At 38.0% G+C, this 25,331-nt stretch overlaps 1 protein-coding gene across 34 annotated transcripts in view; it reads right to left on the bottom strand.

Annotated features, from left to right (window-relative positions):
- Positions 1 to 25,331, bottom strand: part of CADPS (calcium dependent secretion activator) — a 353,066-nt gene that overhangs the window by 44,102 nt on the left and 283,633 nt on the right. For 25 of the 34 annotated variants that reach the window (XM_072127678.1, XM_072127682.1, XM_072127684.1 and 22 more), the window contains 3 exons: positions 23,945 to 24,082; positions 20,833 to 20,988; positions 12,927 to 13,074 (listed from right to left, as the gene is read on the bottom strand). In XM_072127678.1, the coding sequence (XP_071983779.1) occupies positions 12,927 to 13,074; positions 20,833 to 20,988; positions 23,945 to 24,082 (442 nt within the window). The remainder of the gene's footprint in view (positions 1 to 12,926; positions 13,075 to 20,832; positions 20,989 to 23,944; positions 24,083 to 25,331) is intronic. The other 9 variants (XM_072127688.1, XM_072127689.1, XM_072127692.1 and 6 more) reach the window with 1 other exon arrangement.

The following is a 25,331-nucleotide window of genomic DNA, read 5'->3' as shown; positions in this document are numbered from 1 at the left end:
GGTGCACTAATTACATAAAATCTGCTTATTTTTCCAGGAGGAGAGCAGACAAGTGTGCATAATAATTAGTAGGGTCATACATATGGTGTGATTTCTAATAGAAACTCTCGAGAGAATCTAAAAAAATATATTCTTTATTGATGGGACATGAACATCTCAAGGTAATTTTTTTTTTCCAGGGCTCAGAGTTGTGAGTTCAGAGGGTGAATTTATACATGGCAAAGCCCTTACACAAATTTCTGTTCCATTCACCTATGTGAGGCTTGCAGAAACGTGGTGCTTGCCAGTATAACAAACCTATTTGTCTAAACCTCAAAAATGGTTGCAACAAATGTTTTACCATTTCATTGACAATTCTGTAGATTAAATTTTTTTCTTTGCTGGATTAAAGGGGTTGGCCAAGAATCTATATTGATAGCCTATCTTCAGGCCCCCAGACTGATCTGTTTAAGCTGTGATGATCATGGATATGAAGCAGATGGCTCCATGTCGCATATAGTAGCTAGAAGCTACAGCTCCAAGTCATTCTCAATGAGATATAGAGCCTGTGTCCTGTGTTGATCATGGGATCTAGGTATCGGCACCAGGTGATCATAAATATTGTTGAGGACCCATTCTGTTTTTGGTTTGCCAAGTTCAGACTAGTTTCAGGTACCTGAAACCAATAGCTCATCCCCACCAGTAACACCTTAGGATCATTGCTTCCCATTACATCATTTTGTAGTGCTGATCCTAGGAAAATACTGCCGGCATCGATACGCCTACAGCCTTACCAGTGGTGTTTAAAGAGGTGACACCAGCGATTGGAGCCATTAGTGCATGTGTTACTGGAAGGATAGTTCCCCACATGAAGTGTAACAAATTCATAGGCTTAGATTCAGTTCAGTACTACTAGTCCTGTATGTATCCCTCCAGGATCTATTCAGGAAATAGAGATGGGTGTTGTCTTCTCTTACACTTGAAAAGTTTAAGCGGTTCACAAGCCACGTGACCAAAATAAAATAAAGAAACGTTTCCACGAAGAAGCGGGTGAGTGCCATGTTTTCTTTCTACTACATGACCAATAGACTAGTGTTGAGTGGAACCAAACTGCTGTCGCCTATTTTGGGCATTAACATGTTAAAGGCAGCCCGAAAAGATGCTTTTAATTCGGTGTGGCCCATGAATGCTGGCAGTTACATACTAACGATTTTGCACCCGCCATTATAATTGGCGGACCCAAACTTTTATGGGTCTGTTCATCACTGCAATTGATGTGGTATCACCAGACTGTGAAGGGGACGGAGGAAACATATGTTGCCGTGTGTGCTGATATCTCTGTCTAGGGGATGTAGTAGTGTACTAAGTATAGATTCAGCTTGTTTCTGATTGGTGAGGAAAAAAGGTTGCCCCTCCCCATTATAAAATCCCAACAATCTCGGTTAATTACTGTATATCTCTAAAACCTTGTAAAGACTGAAAAACATTCTGTATTTCCTAGGGGCCAGATATGCTAAGAAAAAAAAAAACAATTAAAAAAAAATCTGTTGTAAACAGGTGACCGCCACAATCCATTAATTAACCAGTACCGCATAATTCTCACTTCCCGTGAAACGTACGTATAAAAAGTTTATTTTTATTGTATCTTTTGAAGGCAACCTGTCATGGCTAACGGTGGTGTAAAAAAAAAAAATGTCAATAATATATTCAAGAAAAACACAATAATTAGCAATTTCAGATTTGAAATAATTATAATGATATAAACAACAGGTGGTAATACAGTGTGTTTGTAACTGGCTGTTTGGACGCCATATGAAATAGTGAGAAGAGATATTTCCCGGGAGTGGAAGATGTGTAAATCGGCAATGATCAGACCTGCCGAAGACGCCATATAGGAAATTCTGCAGCTCCAGGCGGCTTCCTCTAAATCTCGCTGCCATGTCAAGTGCAGCGGGGTTAGCAGAGAGCCCGCTTGTTAACTTACAGTTGATAAATTATGGGTTTTAGCAAAATGATAATGACTAGACTTGTGCAAAATAATACAGCGTGAAATGTATTGACAGGCATATCATGCAGATGATTTTCAATTAAATCCTTTCTCCGGGAATTTATGTGAAAAAAAAAAAAAATAACGCAACAGACACCCATTATCTGTGGCTTCAGAGGCAGAACAACTTGGCTACCAGTAGGAGACAGAAAACGAAAACATTTCTTGATCTTTGCTTATTTATGTAATTAATGTAATTATGTATCTATCCCCCAAATTGTTATTAGAAAGAAGGAAAAAAAAAATCTATACGTAGCGAGCCGCGTGCAAACCAAAAACGGCTTGAAAAATAAATAAAATTGAGGGGAAAAAAATAAAATCTGAAAATAAACAACTTTTTTTTTTAAATTGTTGATAAAAAGATATTTAAGTGTAATGTATTAAAACCACAAACTAAATGTATCAATTGATCAAACATTCTAAAAACCATGTCAAATATTATATATAATATTAATATAATATTATTTAAAAATTTCAAATTAAAGTATGCAATATATTTATAACATACAATAACACCAATACTAATACGGATAATACTAAATAGACAAGTGATTATCCTGATTTCTGTGATTTTCTAAAATCCGATAAATTATACATAGACTTATATAATAATATGCTATATATACTGTACTTAACAGTAACAATGTATGTAATAAAAAAGTATTGTATATATAATAATTTATACTTTCATTATTTATAATGAATTAATATCCAAATTTTTTTTACATAATTATATACATTTTTTATGTTTTCATTTCCTAATTATTATTGATTTGGCAATTTTACATCAAAATTAACTGTAGAACATATTTCTCAAAAAAGTGTAAAAATATTGAAAACTATTAATCCAGTTATTATATTTTGAACTTGTATTCAAAGTTTTTTGAGAGGATACCATACAACTGTCTAGGATATTTAGTGGTAAAAACTGGCATTGTATTGTAATTATCAGTAGAAGGTTTTATAGCTTGAAAAAATATCTGCTACTCCTATTGTTTTATGCCGCTATCAAGGAGGATGAATTAGATTATATTAAAAGTTGTTTGAAAGTCAATAAATACTAAATAATAGATGAAAAATAGTTTAGGTGAAGGTTAGACGAAGTAATTCTAGATAGATAGATAGCTAGACAGATAGATAGATACATAGATAGATAGATAGATATGAGATAGATAGATATGAGATAGATAGATAGATAGATAGATAGATAGATAGATACATAGATAGATAGATAGATAGATATGAGATAGATAGATAGATAGATAGATGATAGATAGATAGATAGTTAGATAGATAGGAGATAGATAGATAGATAGATAGATAGATAGATGGATGGATAGATATGACACAGATAGATAGATAGATAGATAGATAGATGGATGGATAGATAGATAGATTGTAAGTAGATAGATAAATAGTTTGATAGAAGAGATGCATTTCGATGGCTAGAAAGATAGATAGTAGATAGATGATAGATAGATAGATAGATAGATAGATAAGAGATAGATAGATAAGAGATAGATAGTAGATAGAAGATAGATAGATAGATAGATAGATAGATAGATAGATAGATAGAGAGATAGATAGATGATAGATAGAAGATGGATAAATAGTATGTAGATAATAGATAGATAGTAAATATATAGATGATAGATGATTAGCAGATTGATAATAGAGAATAGATAAATGAAAATTCATCAGCACAACAATCCTGGTAGAGAAAAACCTGTTGATTGGTGGGTGCACCTTGAAAATGGCTGGGCATCAGGTCGTCGGCAAAAAACATCTAAGGAAAAGCAGCACACCTGGGTTACTCTGAAAAAAGTATGCGTGGACTTTTATTCCAACATCAGAACAACCTTTCATCTCATATCAAGCCGTTTTCAAGTTCAGAAAAGACTCGAGAATGTTTCGGGTCATCTTGAACCTTTTACAAACTTGATAAAGGCTTGAGATGAGCCGAAACGTTGTTCTGATGTTGGAATAAAAGCTCACGCATACTTTTTTCAGAGTAACCCTGGTGTGTTGCTTGTTCTTGTATGATAGATAAATAAAACAAAAAATAAACAGTACTACAACTTTGAAAAAGTAAAAACATGAAGGTTTATTCACCCATATAGAGTCTTTCTCCAAAATGTATTGCTCAACCGAAACCTCACTATATAGCTGAATAAACTTTCATGTTTCCACTTTTGGAGTACTTTTGGAAGTTGCAGTACTGTCTGTTTTTTGTTTTATTACAAGTGGACCTATTGGATTATGTCCTGGGATACCACCCACCATTCCAATTGCAATGATTTTTCCAATATTTACATAGGTGAAATGGACAGGTTATTTATCTTATTGTAACATATCTTTATAAATGATCCTTTGATACACTTCATAGCCTGATGTCAAGTTTCCATAACCATGTGACATTCCTGGTGTATTTGTGTAGACTGGTATTTACATCCATCTAGGAGGCCCCATATTATATGTGTGTCATCCGAGCTTCTGTTATTATCATTTTTTTTTTTAAGTACAGGGCAAATGAGTTTTTTATAACATGGTTTAAAATTTATTTTTTTATGTGTAATGTGTCCCTAAATGTTTATTGAATTATTATAATATTTCCATTAAAAACATAAGTATCTATTGCAGCTCCAACTTCAATTGTTTGCCAGAAGTGGTAAAGAGTAACTGTGAGAACCATAGCAAAATATGAGTTTTGGTTACGTTAGGCTATGCTAATTGTTTGTTCTCCCTTTTGTTTGTCTCCTAGAGATCCTCCACCCACAGTTATTGCCCATTTCATAGAGATGACCCTACTATTAGTTCAGTCTAGAACAATTGCTATACCAGCTACCCCGAGAGACACACATGATGGCACGCATCTTCTCTCCTCTTGGCCATGGAGACTGTTGGGGAGAATGCACATAACTAAACAGATCCATTCATTATATAAAGCAGCTTGTTAAGTGATCCTTTAATTAGAGTCCACATAAAGTACTGGGCAGGTAGAGGAGTCGCTTAATAACTTGGTCTCACGCTCGTAATTATAAATATCCAATGACAGAGCGAAAGCGAAGGCCTATTCAACGCACAGTTTAGTCATAGAGTAAAGTCACAGATTTTCTCATCATTTTTTTGTGATTCTTTGCCTGCAATATAAGAGGAATGTTCTTTAATGTAGAAATAATACAATTACAAATAGGAAATAGGAGATAGATTCCAGAATTATTTCCTACAACGGCTCAGATTGTTTTCTACCTTATCACAGTCTGACAAGTTGTTCATATCGTGATCAATACACTTCTGTCTGGATGGTGCCTTCCCATGGTGCCACATATTGTAGGCTTTTAATGGACAGTGCCACTCTTAGTCAGATGGCTATCCATGGACCTGCAGCTGGTCTTGAATGGGACGACACTGAGTTCCCTGAGTAGCAGGTGACTTCTCGTAACTTACAGACATATAATCAGTTATGCCTGAAGAAGGAAGCAGCTTGCTCTTAAAACATGAGGTTGGACACATCTCGATTTCCCAAGGCAGTACATTACTTTTGTGTGTGGGGAACAAATTTGATGGTACCCTAGTTCCAAAGTAGAGTACCCTCCTAAATTTTCAGGATCTGTGAAACCCCATCAATACTGAAATTAAAGGAGTCTTCGAGATGTCCCTTCAGTTTCAAGATTAGAATCCCCCATCCAAAGCAACCAAGACATTAGTCAACAAAACTGCCTTTTGGTTAAAAGTTGTCCTGTTCTTCACCTTATTTTATCTCTTTACGGTATAACATATTCCTTATTTTGAACCGTATAGCACCCATATAATGCAGTGCACAGAACATATACACCCACTTGAAGAATGAACCTAGAGAGACTTGGAGCAATGTGGCAGCATTGGTTTTACGGGCTGACTGTCTGTGACCCCTGGGGTAAGTGCATACAGTATATCCAATGAATGGAAAGACACTACAGGTTAATGGTCAAGAAGTTAATGGAAAGAAACCTAGTGACCTGATACTTCTGACTTGGCCTTAAAGGATTTAGCCTCTAGTTTCTTCCAATCTACTAGATGTTTGCACTTAGTTCAGTGATCACTTACCAACTGAACCCAGTAGAAGAAGCAGCAGCAAGATTTGTATCTATCACAACTCAACTAGAGGAGGAGACAACCAAAACATGCATCTAGGACACTACAGGGGTGGATAGGACTGACATGGGACCTATACAGTAAAAACTCTGAAGGCCTTACTGCCTACAAATGGTACCACATCCAGGCTTCTTAGGAAAGGAAGGATGGAGCCCCTTCTGTTGGCCCTTCTGTTCTGCAGTTTGAGAAGCTTTGGAGGTTGGAGGCTATTTTATGCATGTGTGTCGATAAACAGATTTTTAGAGCAGAAGGTCTCTGTTATCTCATAATGGTAGTCTCCAACTTTGTGGTGGCTAGCTATAGAGCCCCCCAGGTTTCCTAAACTGCCTATATTATATTCTGCTTCTGGACACTACTTATCATAATTTTACAGCCTTTTCAGAATACAGTTTGCAGTAATCTTGTAATTCTCCCATTGGTTGCTATGGCTTTTTCGTCCCGTTATCAAACTCATTGTTACTTGCAAATGGAGCCATTTCTATCATATCATTCCCATACTTGGGCTCCAAGGATAAACTTCTAGGATCATCACATCTAAGACTTCTCTGACACTTTCCCTCAGTTCTATATAAGAGTTTTTCTTTTCTGTGAGCAACAAAACTTTCCAGCGCTCGGGTGTAATGAGATGCAAATCATATTCCGAATAATGCAAAACAAATTTTTCAGTCTTGTGGGTGATATTAAACAATCTGTTTTCATCAGCTCAATTACGTTGATAAAAGTTATTTCGTCAGTATGTTTTCTCGTGGATTGTAGTAGGTACAAATATAACAAATGTTTAAGCATTTCATTACTGGGAGAGTCTTAAAATATGGGTTTAATTATTCATTTGGATCTCATTATAATTCCAGTTTAGTGATCCGGCAATGAGGAAAAGAAGAAATACTGAACGTAATAAACATAACTCCTACAAATTGTGGATGCAGACTATCAAAATATAAGTTATTAATGAATATATATAATAATAATAATAATAATAATAATAATAATAATAATATTATATATCAAGATCTGGATACACTGCATCACATGTGTATAGAACTACTATTGGTTCTGCAAGGGTCATGGTGCCTATAGGTCAACTGAACCCTATCATTACTCCGCTCAGTCCATACACCTTAGAGCAAAGTCATAGGATTGCGCTAATTTTAGAGGAATCATCTAAACATATATTTACATAGGTCAATGACTGTTCCACAACAGGATTACTTGGAACCATTGCTGCCCATCATGTGGTTGGGCTGAATAGAGACTTGGCCACTAGAGAGGAGTGGACCCGAACTCTGGATTTTGATTCCTCTGTTTTCCATCTAGGAATAACCTGGACATGTTGTTTGATAGGCTGCAGTTACTGGGAGTATAAAAGCCTCTGCAGCCCATGAAGCAACATGTCTGGGTTACGCAGAGCTGCCCAATGGAGGATTCTGAACCTCAAGTTTGGGTGTGCTCCTCTCTATTGGCCAGGCATGCACAGCCACTCTCCATTTAAGTCTATGGAAGTAACAAAAATAGACAAATTGACTATTTTTAGCCCAGATGTGGGAAAGGGGACAGCAGATAGTAGAGGTGGGGCTTGCATCATTCTTGTATTTATGGCATACCATGTGGTTATATCATAAATACAATACATGACAATACTCCTTTGACTGCCCATTAGTGGATAGGTCTTTCAGATCCACAATTTACTCATTTTTGGCATCTTGAACACCAGTCTTAAAATTCTTCCCACTAGTGCTCCGGTGCCAGTATCAACCAAAAGGGTTCTGGGCCTCTTGGTAAATGCGGGTGCAAACTTTGCCAGTTCGGACTTGGTGGAGTTTTTTTAAAAATAAAATGCCTCTGTCCATCCTTCGCCCACCCTACTCATGGCCCGAAGTGTTGTGCGAGTAGGGGAAAACTGTCGGGGAAGGGCAGATTGATGTGTCTTCTTGGCCAGAAAATTGGTGAAGACATCAAGAATCTCGCCCACTGCCTCTCTCCAATGAGAAAAATTCCCTCAATCCCCCTCAACTAAATTACCTAATATTAATATCGATCAAACCCAGTCAGTTTGATCAACTATAAAATAGGTTTTAGCCCTTCAATTGGGATCTTTAGAATAATCTTAACCATCCCTGCATATATGTTTTATGCATAAAATAATTCAGAAATGTAGTAAAACTTTTTAATTGATGGCTCTAGATTCCATGGTGCCCTCGGGGCACTATTTTTGACACGTAGATGTGGATCAGAACATCAGACTAATTTATAAAGCAGCAACTTTGAAAGTTGCTTCATAACATAGTTCAGTGTGAGACAGTAACTTATGCACTGATAATTTCCATGTGTTTCATGTGTCTATCAACTCAGTTTTTCTTTAAAAATACCATACCACAGCAACTGTCACTTTCCATAGCACTTATGCTACATTACCTCAGAACAGCTTCACACAACACATTCGTTAGCCTGATTCCCTGTTAATTTGAGTGACACTTTTCGGCAGAGTTTATATTCCATGTATCTCACAAAGACATCTTGGGAACGCTGGCTACAAGGTAATTTAGCAGGTTTTTGTTCTAGTTCACGACCATCAAACTACATGGAGGCCCCTGGGCAAAACAACATTTGTGGGCAAACTTACCATTAAAACCAAGGTTGGATACAATTTTTAACTACACACATACTGGATACATCACAGCAGCTTAGTGGTTATTTCTGTTTCCTTAGAGTATTGTGAACCTAGGAGCAAATCTGACAAAAGATAAAGAGCTATCATGTCAATGTAGACCGATTTCAGATATATGATGGATGGTGCAATTTCCCAAAATCTGCTCTATAAACAGTTCAAAACATATCCTCTAGGCGGCTGCCAGGGTGATTATAAAGTCAACTGTTTGGTCTTCTGCTGTCCCCCACAAGGGACCCAGAAAGAAGGCAGATTAAGCTGTTGGATGTGCTTTGATGCCAAATAAAATCTTAGGTTCTAACTTTAGGTTCTAACAAGGTTCCAACAATACCATGGAAATGAGTCATGTTCCACTATTCAGGCCCTTCACCATGCATTATTCAATGAATTAGCTTTGACAGAGCGTTGCTTTAAGGTCATGTTATAGACATAACATTCAAGGCCAACCACTGCTCTTCTGTAGAGATTTATGAATTTCGCCTGGGTCAGAACCTAATGAATTCAAAAATATTATCACAAGACTTTTTAAAGTTGCTTTTTTTTAAAAAACAAGAGGTAAGGATCCTGAGCAGTCAACAACCTTCCACCATGAAAATGGGTTCTCTAACCTGGGTATACATTTTAGGCAATACGTTTTAAGCTTTACCAATCTAATTTTATCTTTTATATTAATGTAGTATTATTCCAGCATATGGTGTATTATAATTTTTATTAATCTGTCTTTATGTTACAAGTATAGCCACTGATTTGAGTAGCCACCAACAGTGAAATGAGATCATTGTCAGGAGTGTTGGAAGGGAGATAACAGACTGATCCTCCTAGGGATTGGGTTTGAAAAAGGTAAGCATGTGGTGTGTAGACCAGCTCACCTGGTCCTCCTCAGAGGGAGTACATCATCAGCTGGAAAGATGGAGGACATCCAGCACTCGGATATAAAATCAATAAATTTTATTCAAGACACATAGAAAATATGGCAAATTGGATGTGATTTTTTTCTCCGTAAGATCCACATTTGGTTTTTGGATGTTATTTCCGAATGTTGAGTGCCCTCTAATTTCACTGCCGATACTGAAAAAGTTGTATCTAATGCCATGACCCCTCAAAGGTCAGCATTGGATTGATTTTTGTTACCTTTATAAGTACAAATTTCATCCATTTTAGAATGGTAATGAAATAGATAATTTTTTTCTAAAAGGTTTATGGGCTACATTTGTTGATGATCTAGCCAGAAAATTGGTTTAGTGTAGGTAAAATGCCAAGTGCTCCCATAGATCAGCTCAACAGCTGACAAACATAGATGAAGACGGACAGCTCTGTTCTTCGTATAGTGGCCAAATCAAGTCACTGCAGCTTGGGCCCTATTCAAATGAATGGGAGCTCAGCTACAGTAACCTTATCTCTCCACTACATGCACCTTAACATCCAATACATTCTCTATGCTTAGGATGCTGAGAACAGCTGATCTGTGGGGTGCTGGTTGTTGGGCCCCCACTAATGTGTTATTGAAGATCTATTCCATGGATTTGTCCTTAGCATAGTTAGCCTGAAAAATCCCTTCAGTATACGTATTATAGTATGGACTCGGAGGTTTCTGTTGTTCTCCCTCCTTGGATCTCATCTTGCTCGGATGAAATGATCAATGCGTATTCCTACCACATAATACCGCAAGGCATTCTATTCATCTCAAGTGAGACAAGTGGGATTCTGTGGCAAATAAAGGACAACGAACCATTGTTTGGTAAGAATATACTTCTTCTAATGATACCTTTAATTTTAACTCCTTTACAACCCCAAAAAAATCCCTATGGCACCTGTTACAATACAATCTTTCCCCAGACTGGAGGAAGGAATTAGAAAGTTGAGAATGTGGTATTGTGTGGATTGTACATAATTACAGCCCTTCATAAAGTGTAGAGTTACTATACAACTGGATCACACAACCGTAAACATTAACAATTTACTGTACGATAGCATCAGTGTATAGACAGAATTCTTTCTTCAAAAGTCGTAGGTTTGACACGTCCAGGAGCCGACTCAATGGCTGATAGAAAAGGCTCAGTAATGTAGAAAGCGATGGAGTCTCGGGGATGTAAAGGACAGACGTTGTAAAGGACATGCGACGCGTACAACAAAACACATGACATGGATAACAGTGAGATGCATTGTTAGATAATTACATGTCATGGAAATAAGATATGAGATAAGAATCTTTGTGTTTTTCATTGCACAAGTCAACCAAAGCCATGTTGTCTAAGTCACTTGCAAAGCAAATATTTCTCTATTAAATGTGTTGTATACTGAGGTTATACCTCTAGTGACTACAAGGTCAAGGTATGTTAGTGCACTTAAGCCTCATTAACATAAACATATGGGGGCCTGTGATCCGGCTTCCCAATATGTGGCTGGTTAACTGCCCAAATAGAAGTCTATGGTACCGGTCATGGTGTGGTGAGTATCCTTATTTACTAAGGGTCCGCGGCCGCACCTTAGTTGGATTTTCCAACATTTTCGAGGATTGCACGGCTGTGACAGGTATTTAGCAGGGGATTGTGAAGTGTATTTTGCACGTGATTGGATTTTGTCGCAACTGCGCCGTTTTCATGTGACAGAAATCGGGGGGAGGTGGGGGGACATCGGACGATCCGACTGATTTGGACTGAGCGTGGGATTTAACATTCAAATTGTGTCGCAATCCAATGCCCGTACATGCACCAGGAAGAAGAAGGTGATCTCCAGGAGACCTGAGCGGGGAAGCGACACATGCAAGATATCAGGCGCATAATCGTAGTGAATAGTGGCACAGTGCATTATCGCCGGACAATGCACTTTCAGTGAACAACTCCGGATGGGTAAGTAAACATGCCCTATTGTCTCACTGCACTGTGACCGAGCTAGGCAGCCATTCTATATTTTGCCGAAATTACGGCGGCGGCCAATCGGCTTCCAATGGGGAGGGAGCACTCGCCCCTCCTCTCTCCTGCATCCAACTCTTCTGCAACCCGACTACAGCCCTGGCAAGCATTTGTTCGTGTGAAGGAGGCCTTAGACAAATTCAGATTTAGCCATCAGCTATACACACGCACACTCATCTGGGCTGAGCATCAATGTGTTTTGAAGGGGAATGAGAACATAGCTTATGCCAAACATCTAAAGTGATGGCTTATATCATGTTCCCTTCCCTAACATCTCCACTGGGGAACAAATGGGAGGCCCTATGACATAGAACTTAAGAGATTTAGAGGATCGCTTTAAGGGAAGTTAATCTACATTAATATATTCCACCGCGGAGTCACATATAGGCATCAATTTTTCGCTAAGAGAACAATTATTTGTTATATTATAGAGTTTAATAAATGTAGAATTAAACTGATTTCCTAAATTAAATTGGGATCATCCAAAATTTAAAACACTACGCTCGGCTATCTCAGACACTCGTATAGACTGTGTACAGAAGCGCATAACAAGTGCTGAACATCACGTTGCATTATTAGTTGCATTCATAAGTAAGAAAAGTTGTGATCAGTGTGGGTCCTAGCGGTTGTATCCCCACAATTCGGGAAAGAACATAAAATTTTGCACAGATATTACCCTTGCGCTTCAAGGCTACAGAGCTAACCACTTAAGTAGAGCGTAGCAAACCCATATTTTCTAATGTCTATATTGAACATATAGGCGGGGGATTTATCATAACTTGTAGGCTTAAATACCGGTGAATTGGCAGAGATCCAGGAATTGCACATAATTCCCCCTCAAAAGGTGAGGTGCTGGGCCATGAAGTGGTGCATGATATAGCACATTGTAGGCAGGACCTGGTGTAGAACTGAGCCAGATCTGGATAGTGCAACCTCCTCACTGGATATATTTCAAGGTCCAGAGCCTCCGGCACAGTCTCAGGGTCATGGATTATGGAGCACCAGCGCTTGATAAATCTGCTTCATAGTGTCTACATGGGGATCTATTATACCTCTCTAAGGATCCAAGGCAATATATACAAAGTGGTGTCACTACCTGCGGCACAGAATGTCACATGACGTAATCTTAACTTGTGCCTTCATTCACTTTAAACCATTCCATAAAAAATTCCAGGAAGTCAAAAGTTACCTCTTGTCCCATTTCCATACTGCAGAGCTTCGTTGACTGTGCTTTTGCATCCACCATGACGTTAAACATGGTACAGATTGACTGAGGCACCCGGAAATCTGTTGATCTGCTGGTTTTCTGCAACTTTACCTCAAAAGCGATTCTAGTTCTGTTGAAAAATAAGGAATATTTTGTATCATAACAAATTCAGAAATGTGAATATAAGTTATTTCCTTTATTTGTGAGTCTTTTTCTTTAGTTATTGTGTCTTTTATAAGACTAAAATATCCTGTAACCCTGCACACAACCGGCAATCAATCCCATAATATTCCCATTCATGATCAATACAATAGGAATAATGTATCAGATTGTCTACATAGAGACTGTACCATGGAACATCTAGTGGAGAGCCACTAGAATAATGTATCAGATTGTCTACATAGAGACTGTACCATGGAACATCTAGTGGAGAGCCACTTGGTGCCACCCGATTGGCTGAAGACAAGAACATCCTCTCTAGGTAAAGGGGATTTAAAAATATGTGTCGCGCAGCTTCTCTTGCACCCTCTACCTCCTCCAACTCTCTAGAACTTGGACACAAGGCATCATCCAAGTCAGCAGAGTCCCCATAATTGTCTATGCTTCCTTGAGTTTGTTTGACCCATGAGGTACAAGAATATAGATGTGTACAGATATTGTTACTATAAGGTAGACCCTTTAAAAGGATTTCCATACCTATGGCCACAAAAGATTTTTGATGACCCTCTTAAATTCCATACATTTCTATTACCCCTTTACTGCTCTAGACCACTAGGGATGTCACTATTAATCCCTTTCCTCTATTGGCTCACCAGATTTGTTGAATGCTGAAAAAAAGTTAACCTTGGTTGTCTATGGAATCCTTCCCGATCTAGGATCTAGTGCTTTCCAAACACTTAAAGGGGCATTCCAAGATACAGGCGGTCCCTGACTTAAGGACACCCAACTTACAGATGGCTCCTAGTTACAGGCAGACCTCTGTAAGTGGTATATTATATTTTATGTAATGTAATGTTGTGTTATGTCATGTTGTGCACATACAAAATATACTTATTCCAGCTTACATACAATTTCAATTTAAATTTAATCATCTACGTATATTGACCACCTTTCCATAGGAGACGAGACTAATGACAAATTAGCCATCTTCATCACGGTCTAGCAAGAACAGTGTCATACATTGTATAGTGGCCATGCTCAGTATTACAGCTGTGCACCGGTCATGTAGCTAATAGACGTGACAGTTGTCGGATCCACCACCATTTTGATGTTGATGACCTATGCCCCGAATAGGTGATAATAATGAAGGATTAAATTTTGTTTACCCCACAAAAGCACACGGGGGAAACGGGCAAAAGACTTTTTTTGCATAAAATTTTAATTACTCATATAAAAGTAGCTATGAAATTGAAAACTGACTTGAAAGAAAACCCAAAATATGGCTAAGTATTTTTGGCAAGCACAACTACGAACTGCTCACCATGTGCCGTGCTTTTAGTCTATTTATTGCAATGTTTCTTTTCTATTGATTTTTAACCTATTTTTAACGTACAAAAATAAATGGAAATTTCATCTAAATCTCAAATATGCGGAACGCAGGCAGTTTCGTTTCAATCGATACGGTGAGACTAAACAGGGAAAGCGTCAGGTAAGCAGCTTTCATGGACTGCAGACAGTGCCTGGGCTCAGTGTGTGCCTGCAGTCTGCTGACAGAGGTGCTACCTTAAAAAGTGCTTTACTAATTCTGGGCACATACGGCCCTGCGAGCAGCTGGTGGCTTGTGCTTCCTGTGGTGCTCTAATTGCCTCAATGAAGGCTCCATCTGCTCCCTATGACTTCAAAGAAAACTCAGGGTGCAAATGGAATCGATCAAGTGCAAACTGGGCTTTAAGCTTTGGCATGTGGAGAGGGTAGGTGTGCCTGACACTAATGCCACTGTGGGGATTCCCTCTGTGATTAGAAAGTGGCAAGAGCACAGGCCCGGGATCTGGTTTCCAAGTCCTTGTGTTGAGTATTGTGCAGGAACAATATACTCACAGCACTGGGGACTGCGTCACACAACAGATCAGTGCCAGCTAATACCACTTGAATTATGATATACTGTACGGAGCGGACAATGCCGGGAAAGCAAAAACATTGCCTCATGCATTAACTTTAAGTACGTCTATGCCCTTGATATATTTGCTACAGTACATATTAATGTCTTAAGTACCATGCACTTATACAATTAGTAAATTAAGCTTTTGCCACTTCAAAGTAATGGTTATGCCTAGAAAATCGGAACGCGTTCTGCAGTTTGCATCTGTGATATATATATATATATATACACACACAAAAATAATAATAATAATTATAATAAATAACAATAAAACTAATAATAATAATAATAATGATAATTATAATAATAATAATAAATAACAATAACAATATTAATAATAATAAATTCTAATTTTGTTAATAATTTATATAATAATATTATTATAATAATAATTATTATTTTATTTATTATTAATAATAATGATAGCAGTTATTTATTGTCATTATTCGACAATATTATAATAATTTATTTTTACATTACTATTAATAAAAATTGATTTTTATAGTATTATTAGTAAAAATAAACAAAAATAATAATGTTTTATTAACAGCGATGTTATATTGTTAAATAATGACAATAAAACAATTGTTATTACACTTATCATTAATTAAAAAATAATACGAATCATATTTCTTTGCATTAATTCATTTCTGCATTTTTAGTTTCACAGCAAGATCTTTGGTGATTTTTGGTTGAGAAGTCCATTTAGTAAAATTCACAATTAAAAATAGAAATGGAATTTCTAGAGTATATGCTCTATGGACGTAAGAAGTGACCCTGACAGTCTTAAAGTAGTCACCATGACATGATGCTCTGAGCTGCAAAAGATGGGGTAGATGGGGAGTGCCGCCTCTTTTGGGATGAACGTATAAACCCGTAGTAGAACATAACAATAATCCATTGTCCACCAGGCTCAAGCAAAGGAGGAGATATTTCTGTGTTTCTAAATACAGGCTGTCCCCTAATTAAGGACACCCAACTTACAGATGACCCCTAGTTAAAGACGGACTCCTTTGCCCACTGTGACCTCTGTGAAGCTCTCTGGATGTTACTATAGTCCCAGACTGCAATGATCAGCTGTAAAGTGTCTGTAATGAAGTTTTATTGATGATCCTTGGTCCCATTACAGCAATAAATTTTGAGACTCCAATTGTCACCGAGGCAAAAATTTTTTTTATCTGGAATTATAGTGTCGACTTACATACAAATTAAACTTAAGAACAAACCTATGGAACCTATCTTGTACATAATCCAGGGACTGTGCTTGTATCCCTCATGAATTCCTCAATCATACTATTGTTTTACATTTCTGCTATGCCATCTGCACATCCTCACCAAACGGTCTGTTCCTTCGAGGTCTACCAGTGACGGCCTTGATTGGACAGTGACAGGCACCTCCCCCCATTTGTACATTTATAAATTTTGAAGGAATAAAAAGTGGAACAGACCAAACTAAAGTAAGAGTATGCAAAGACAGCAGTTGTTGGATCTTGGCCTTCCACCTCAAAACCTGGTCCAAAAATGGCCTACTTTTTTTTATAGACTGAGCCTCGAGGCTTGTTCGGTGCTATCTCTCATTCTCCTTTTGAAATCAGCCAGATCTAGATTTCTGTCTGATTTCAGCGCTGATTTTCTGCCGGAAGAACCAAGTCAAAATCTGTTGTGTCTATTGGATCTAATGAGGTTTCAAGTTTGGAGGACTGACAGGTCCTTAATAACATATTTTTTGTTGCCTGACTGGATGACTGCTGCAGTTGAAATTTTTCTGAAGGGAGCAACATAAAGAAATATGACAGGATTATTATAACCTGTTGTGTTATTTACCAGTAATTTGTATGACATATTTTCTTGTCAAGAAATTCTAGAACATTATTAACACTTTTCGTTTTTACATTAACTTGAAATTTATTTTTTTTTAACTTTTTTACGTTGTGCTGAATTTTACCTCTAGGCACCTAGCTATAAACCTGGGCTCTATGATTACTAGAATATAATACCCTGCAATAAAGCACCAGCAAATTTCTAGATTTGAAAATAATTACTTTTCCCTTCTTTTGGTACCTGCGAGGCTATTAATTACTGTAAGAAGATCACAGAGCCCATCTGTGAACAGAGGTGTAAATTTCCCAATTGTTCATTGTTCAGTCACAAATGTTTCATTATTTAGGGTTTCCTGAGAAAACTTGGGAGTTGAAATCTTAAGTCTGTGAAAACAGAGTCTTTTTTCTCAAATGGACAGAATTTTGCCTAAACTGCATTAGAAATTCTAAGATTTTTTTTCATACAATTTGCTATTTAGAGGACAAATGTGTCCCCTAATTCTTTGAAAAAAATGTTTGAAAAATAAAGTATAACCTTCCTGCCCTGGCTCTTCATTTGAGATTCAGAACTTCTGTTGTTTTGCCAAGTTTGAAGGCTAGGACTACTGTTTGACATCACCAGGGCCCAATGAGACCCCTGGTTGGGCTTTCAGTAAAGCTAAATTATGGAGCACAAGACTGGGATCAGGAGCCAGAGCAGATGAGTATACTTGAGTATCCTTGAGTTTTTTACTTCAGTTGCTGCAGCCCCTATGGGATTTTACTTTAAGAACCCAACTTTGTCATGATACCATTTCCCTACAACATTGTGACAAGCTAGCAAATCTTTCAATGGGCTGCCGATCACAATACAATCACTGGACTCAGATTACATAAATATATCTCCTAATATGATTGTAACAAACCTGTCCAGCAACAGCGCAACCACAACTAGACTTGGCAATAACTTTCAGACCGGGAAAGTGGTGACATACTCACCCTACGACTGCCCTATGGGCTATGGGCCTGCCAACAGCAGATAAAACCATCCTGACAAGGGCGAACCTGCTATAAGGAACCTAACAGACCCTTCAAAGTGGCGAGGAAGACTTACTTCACCGGGCAGCCTGGGACATGTCTGTCTGGGACATGGAAAACTGAATGACATCAGGTTAAACTGAACACTAATGGACAAACAACAGATACACACAGACAAAAAAAAGTCACACAGAACTGGGTTAAAACCAAGATGGTGGCAAAGGTACAGAATTGTATAGCAAACCAATAGTCAGTAACAAATAGCTAAAGTGAAATCCACAGAATAGCAAACAAAGCAATAGCACTAGGCAGCAAAGAGAAGACTGAATAACCAGCAGAATATAAGGGAAGCAATGGAAACTGCCTCCAACACTGACTGCTTCAGCCAGCCACACAAAACAAACTCACACTCAGCTTTCCCTAAGGAAATATCCTGAAAGAGAGCTGTCAATCACAGGTAGCTCTGGGAGTGGTTTTCAAGCACAGAAGCCTGAAACCTGAATGATCATGGTATCATCGCTTTTCATCTCATGTCACTCATCTTTGGCTATGATGTTTTTTTTTTTTTGTGGTTAGCTGTACCTTAGTGGTCTCCCATTATTATTACATGTGGACTTTGAGGAGTTAAGGTCTTTAGTGAAATTGCGACTTTTTAAAACAAAAGTTGCAACAAAGGATTCGCAAGCAGAAATTTCCTAAGCCTGGCAAGGGGCAGGTAAAGATTTGTGGCAAAATATGCAACTTCTTCATTTCACTTTCACATCTGAAATCGGGTGATAATTTAGGAAACACAGAGAAAACTTCAGAATAGGAAGATTGTCCTAATCATAAGAAAAGTTGAAAAAGTAGACCAAAAGTGCCAAAAAAGCAGCAAATAAAGAAGAAAAAGACCAGCCGAAAAAAATTGTTATATGTGTCCCAAAGACTGCTATAAATGGATACATTTTCAAAAAAATATTTAAAAAAATGTAATTAAAATCTAGTCCATAAAAAAAATGATTCACAACCAGTTCCAAAATATTCCCAGTTTTATTCATTAGTCAGAATTATTTGGGAACCATATGACCAAATTATGGCACACTATAAAAAGGGTTTGGCATAGTCAAAAATACTCAAAAAGGCCCTAACCAAGTGTAAGTCAACTCTATAGCATTGTGTCTAATAGGTCCTGTTCACACATTGCCGTTTTTATGCTTCTTTGTTACAGCTTTTTTATCATATTTTTGCTATAAACAATAAATACTAAAAAAAAAAAAAAAAAAAAAAGAAAAACAAGACATGGGCATCTTTTTGACAGTTTTTTTTTCTGTTCATATTTACAGCAGTTTTTTTTTAATCTTTTAATTTATTTCCCCCACAAAAATAACAATTACAGCTTAAGCCTCCTCTGCCGGATAACTGCCTGACGTGATTAAAATCAATTAGGTTCCAAGCGGTTAGATTGCCGTCTTCTTCTAAGATGCCAATAATGATCATGTATGTCTTCAGATATTCTTAACAAATCAGATTCATAATATGCCTCAAGAAACAAATGGAAATTTGCGACAGCGGGAAAAAAAAAGCCTGTAGTGTCTGCATACTTTTACATATTTAAGAATAAATTAGATAATTGTGTTTTATGTAGAGCCATAATTATATGGCTCGTCCTCTTCTTCTGTCCAGAGACATAATTGTGACAAAAGAAGAAAATAAAGGAAGATTGATTGGTGTCTGTTGATCGAAATGTATTGTAGTAAATAGATGCTGGTAAGAAAAAAAACTCTTAAAAACTCCTTCTAGCTATTAAAGGGGCCATTCATCGGCAGCCACTTAGTGATAAATGATGGATTAAATATATATGCTTTGGGCCATTCAAAGTATGGGGACACTAATTACTAAATGTTATCCGAAAATAACCGATGCTGTAGGGGGCGGACAACAAAAAAAGTATCCTTTTATCGTAAGAGGTCACATAAACATGATCAGCAGGGGGGAATAAGCAGTTTAGTGATGGCCTTTTCATGAGATTTTGATGTTGTATCAGTACAATGTTCATTAGACGTGGTAGTTACTCTGGATCTTTCTAATAGGCTACTAATCTAGATGACAAAAAGCAGCAGTTAACGATACTCATGCCTTGAAAAATATGAAGAATCAAATAGGGTATCACTAAAGAAATTTTTTTTAGGAGATGCCCTAATAGCGTTTACTAGAGATAAGAGAAGTCAATGTTTTTGTTCCGGTTCAGGTTTGGCTTCGCATCTCGGACATTTTGCTGGATTGATGGCAGAACAGCTAAACTGGAAATTTAAAGCCCCTAGAAACATGCCATGGCTATGGTTGACTAGGCCACAGGGGCATAACTTGAGGGGGTGCAGAGGTTGCGGTCGCACACGGGCCCAAGAGGTTTAGGGGGCCCTTATGGTGTCACTTTCCCATATGAGAAGACTATTACTATAAACCATACATTATAGTCAAGGGGCCTGGCACAGACTTTGCACTGGGGCCCATCAGCTTCTAGTTACACCACTGCTAGGCCATGGCTAGTGTCTAGGGACATGAATTTGCCACATTGGTCTACTCTATAAATCTCAATGCCAGGTAGAAGGGCTTTTAAGCATTAAGTTTTGTGCCAAAGCTATCACATCCAAATCAATGACTGTTCCCAACTCTGCAGAAAATATTTGAAGGTAGTCTATCACCAACTAAATTTCCGAGCAAGTAAAACCAACACCATGTAGGGCACTGGTGGTTTATAGAGAGAAAAGAGGCCCTGTGTTCCAATGTCCCTGGTGCACCAAGGTTCTGATGTCATCAAAGCCCACACAATACATGGAGAGCAAAGAATGAATGCATTACTGCACAACAGCGTTCTGGAAAGTGGGAGTCGTTGGCATTAATAGCCCATCGGTGGAATTTCAAGTGTGTTATTACAAAATGCATTTTGATCAAGTTTATTCAAAAATATTTCTACCTTTTCACACAAGACTCGATCATGTCACTCGCCATGAGCTTAAGGCGCTGCTCAAGGTGCTTCCCAAACTCTTCTTCAGGCCAGTGGAGATCTCTAATAAAAGTTTGTAGAGCATCCAGTTTCCAGAACAAATCCTCCGATGTGGCTGATCCATTACTGGTGGGAGGACACAAGAAAATATTGTTCAGTGAAAAGCTCAACACAAAGCCTGATGTGGAGAGCATTGTAATTTCTTAAAGTTAGCGCCAACTTCATTCTTAAATTATCTGTGGTCTCCAACATCAGGACTCAATTTTTTTGTCCCCCTAATCTAACTTTCTTCTGGAGCAGAACACAACAAATAAAATTTGACGGAACTAAATAGTTTGTATGGCATATCTCGTCCTTAATTAATAATCACATGTTTGTATGTAGTTATTGAAATTAAGGATACAAACTGGGGTAATACAAGCCTTGATTGTTGACAACCACTCCATAGTCGTGAACAATCAGGGATCCATGCACTTCTGTAATAAGACCGTTTAAAAAGGATTCAAACTAAGTATAGGATTGCGCTAACTAGTGGTGGGCGAGGACAATACGTAGCGTTTAAGACCCAAACATCCAAAATTTTACCAAAATTTTTAGTTGCGGAATCCCATTGAGGAAGTTTTCTAGATACTGAGAAAACCATGAGGTTTTATCGACTTTGTAGAACTAGTTTCCCTTTTTGGGGTGGGTCAGATTCTCTCCTCGCATACCACTTAGGTTAAAACACAATTTATCAGATGTTATACACACCATGCAGTACCACTTGTACTGACATCTTCTATAGAAACAGTCTGAAGTAGGCGTTTCTATTATGACAGATGCCAGCTGCATTGACTTAATGCTGCAGAGCAATACATAGCTAATGCACACGTAGCTATCGCAGGGTGAAAAAAAAAAAAATCATATTCCCAACATGCCAAAGGTCTTGAGGTCCTGTTTTAACAAAAGTTATGGTTTAGGAACACGTTGTATATTGTAATCAGAGAAATATCTGATAAATGAAGAGAATAGAACTTTTATAGTGAAGGCAAATTCAGAAAAACAGGCTCATGAAAAGATATACAACCAGGTACCTTGGCTCTATGATGGTAAATATTATGCTCCGTAGGTGTAGGCAACGCTACGTTCCCATCTTGAGAACAGTTTGCTTCCAAATGGGAAAAAACGTATATTTTTGAATTCAGATTCGAGATTTGGAACGATAAAGGTTTATGTTTTAAACGGAAGAGTACACAAAATGTAATAATTGGTGTCTATTTCTACAACATTTTGACACCCATCTGCCTCCGGAGTTATTTCAAATGTCTTCTGTTTTTTTTTTTCCTTCTTTTATGTTTTGATAATGTCACAATTGAAATGTTTCCCACAACTAATTTGGATTTCATTGATTGAATAAAGCCATCATATGCTCAGTTACTGATTCAGATCTTTTCCAAGAAGTGTCACAGATCATGCACAGAGGGGAAAAAAAAGCCTCAGTTATCGCTGCCTAATCTACCTTTCTCCAATACAGGAATCATAGCATGAACCGGACATTTATTTCTTTCTTAGGAGCTTTGATTAGAAAGTTTATTTTTTAATGTAATCATGTAATGTAATTATGTAATGAATTATTCATGTATGGAAAAATATGCAAATTTTTTTCTGAATTTTATTTTTAATTGGACATACAAAATTAGAAATATGATATTATGGCCATTTACTGGCCATAATAAGTACGATTAGGGAAGAGTCTATCGGACATTGCGACATTTAATGGCCATAATTGAGGATAGTGGAACTGAACACAACATGCAAGTGCAGCTTCGCTTGGTTGGTCAGCCGTCACTTGGCCAAACTCAGCCATGTGCAATGACCATGAGCCCAATTGGTTGAATTTTTTTTTTTACAAAGATGGTGCCTCAGTTGCAATATGTGACCCAGTTTTTGGAGGGGAATTATCAAATGTTGGCACATTGAGTGGGATAAGTCGAACTGCTCCTCCGTCTAAATGTGGAAGGAGGAGTGAACATCGACAGCAGCCACTTATTGTCCTTGTATGTACAGTGACATAACTGGGTACTTCCCCGAGCAAATATTATACGTTTCAACCTTCACCCAATGTATTCTAAGCAGACAGAGCCATAATGGATTTACCACCTTCTAGTATAAATGGTGGGAGCTTTCCTGGCGTTTATAAAAAACATGATGTAAACCTGACCTTAGTGCTATGAGAGAACAAGAGTTTTTAGACTCCCTGCTCTATCATGCGAAGTGGAGCTATGCATTAGGGGAGTCCCTGTCATAACTTTGCCTTGGGCCCAGGGTCGGCTCCAGGTTTAAGTAGGCCCCTGACAGAGCCTCAATAGGCCCCTCTGCAATGAACTCATGTGGTGGCATTTCAAGTTCAGAAACTAAAACAGTCTCCTGTTCCGTTGTTTATCATAACAAACACCCCCTCATGGATATATTTTATAAGCCCCATCACACTTAGATACAGTCCTCCCTCTCCCCCATGAATTCCCTATATAAAGCCTTATGTAGGCCCCCCCCCCCAGCAGCTCTGGGCCTGACACCTACCCAGGTAAGCCCAGTGCTGGCGCCAGCCCTGCTTGGGCTCCAAAAATGTCAAATCTGCCCCTGTACATAATTGGGAATGGTGAACCCCCTTTTGTGAGATAGTTGTGGGTACCAGAGGGTAGGTCCCACATCTAACAGATAGAACTGTAAGTTGTAAGAGGAATACCAGGAAGGAAGTGTATAATATGTATGTTAGGTAAGTGCAATATTTTAAATTTTACTTAAAATATTTTATAATATTTAATTTAATAATATTTTAAACAAATTTGGCATCTACAGATTGTAGAATCTTTATATTCGGAGTTTACATTATTTATATTGTTTTTTATGTGACTTCATTTTATATTTGTGATATCTCTCATTCGTAAAAAAAAAAAAAAAATACAAAAAGCATTACATTTCTGTAAAAAAATAGATAAATTTCTTATTTTTTCCCAAAAAATCTATTTAGAAATAATTCATCCACATTCATGCCAAGATTCCTGCACATATAAATGAGGTCTAATGTGAAGTGAATACACACTCAGAATCATATATTGCAGCCATCCATGACGGTGCAGAAAAGCTAGGCATTTGTGGGAGGTTAACTGGTAGGGCTACAGGTACTTTAGGGAGATTCACATTTGGAAGATTCACATTGGGCAGATTACTTGTTAAACTCCTGCGGAAGAAACAGACAGAAAGAAAAAGATACCATAACATGACAATGCAGATGTAGCAGAAGCACAAAAACACACAAAAAAAATGTAAAAAAGAATACAAAGCAACTGGTTAAGAAAGAAGCATGAGGATGGAAGATCTGTTCGATTTGTGTAATTAAATGACAATTACATAACAGACACATACAATACAATACACAATCACAATAGAGGCCACAGTGGAGAACAAATTCTAAAAGTATCAAAGAAACAAGTTCCAATTATTAGTAAACTGTAATATGTCTAAAAGTCTATACTGTACATGGGCCCATGTACAAGGCTGTATCATAAATCTGTGATGAATTGATCAATGATACAGCACCCATAGCCCGCTATGGTAAAATACTGTACCTTTCTCTAAGGAAAACAGAGGGATCGTCCAGCTCTACACAAGGCACGACATGAGGACATAATATAGTCGATATGGAATGTATCAGATTTTCCGTTGTTGGAAGTAACCAACATTTCTATGAGGAAATCATTTGCTAAGTTTAAAGGAGATCTATAAGCAGATTACTGGTGATAAGAGTGTCCAAATTAGACTGCTTGTTCGGCCTAGGGCAGTGGTGGCGAACCTATGGCACGGGTGCCAGAGGCGGCACTCCAAGCTCTTTCTGTGGGCACCTGGGCCATCTCCCAAGCACACCAGACAGGTCTCAAAGAATTTTCCTAGTTCCTAGCAACTTAAAAGATGCTGCTTTCAGTGATAGTTACTTGGCTACTTGGGACTGTAGGAAGAGGGAGAATTTGTAGACAGGATTCTCTGTGTACACAGGGACACTGGAAAGAAGCTACAATTACGCAAATTTTCCCTCCTTCTTTCTACTGTGTTAGTGTCCTCACAAGGCCAGTATGATTGAACGTTGTTGAAGAACAGGGATCAATAAGTTACTGCTTGAATTTTTTGTTGGCACCTTGCGATAAATGAGTGGGGTTTGGGGTTGCAGTTTGGGCACTCCGTCGCTAAAAGGTTCGCCATCTCTGGCCTAGGGGATGTGGGACTGTGTTTTATAGATTTTTTTTGCTTCTTTATTAAAGAAATATTAACTTTTTGAAAGTGCCGGAGGTGCTTAGGCTCTGACGTCACCGGCCGAATCAAAATTCCCTGGCCGGGAGCAGGAGGAAGCTCACAGTGGGCAGGAAGGCGTGCATAAATTAAAAGCCGGGGAAGCCGAGAGGCACTTGGGCACCATCAGCGTGAGTGCCTCCGGC

The sequence above is a fragment of the Engystomops pustulosus genome, chromosome 10 (genome assembly GCF_040894005.1).
Source record: "Engystomops pustulosus chromosome 10, aEngPut4.maternal, whole genome shotgun sequence".
Classification (NCBI taxonomy): Eukaryota; Metazoa; Chordata; class Amphibia; order Anura; family Leptodactylidae; genus Engystomops; species Engystomops pustulosus.
This window is presented reverse-complemented; position numbering and strand designations above follow the sequence as displayed.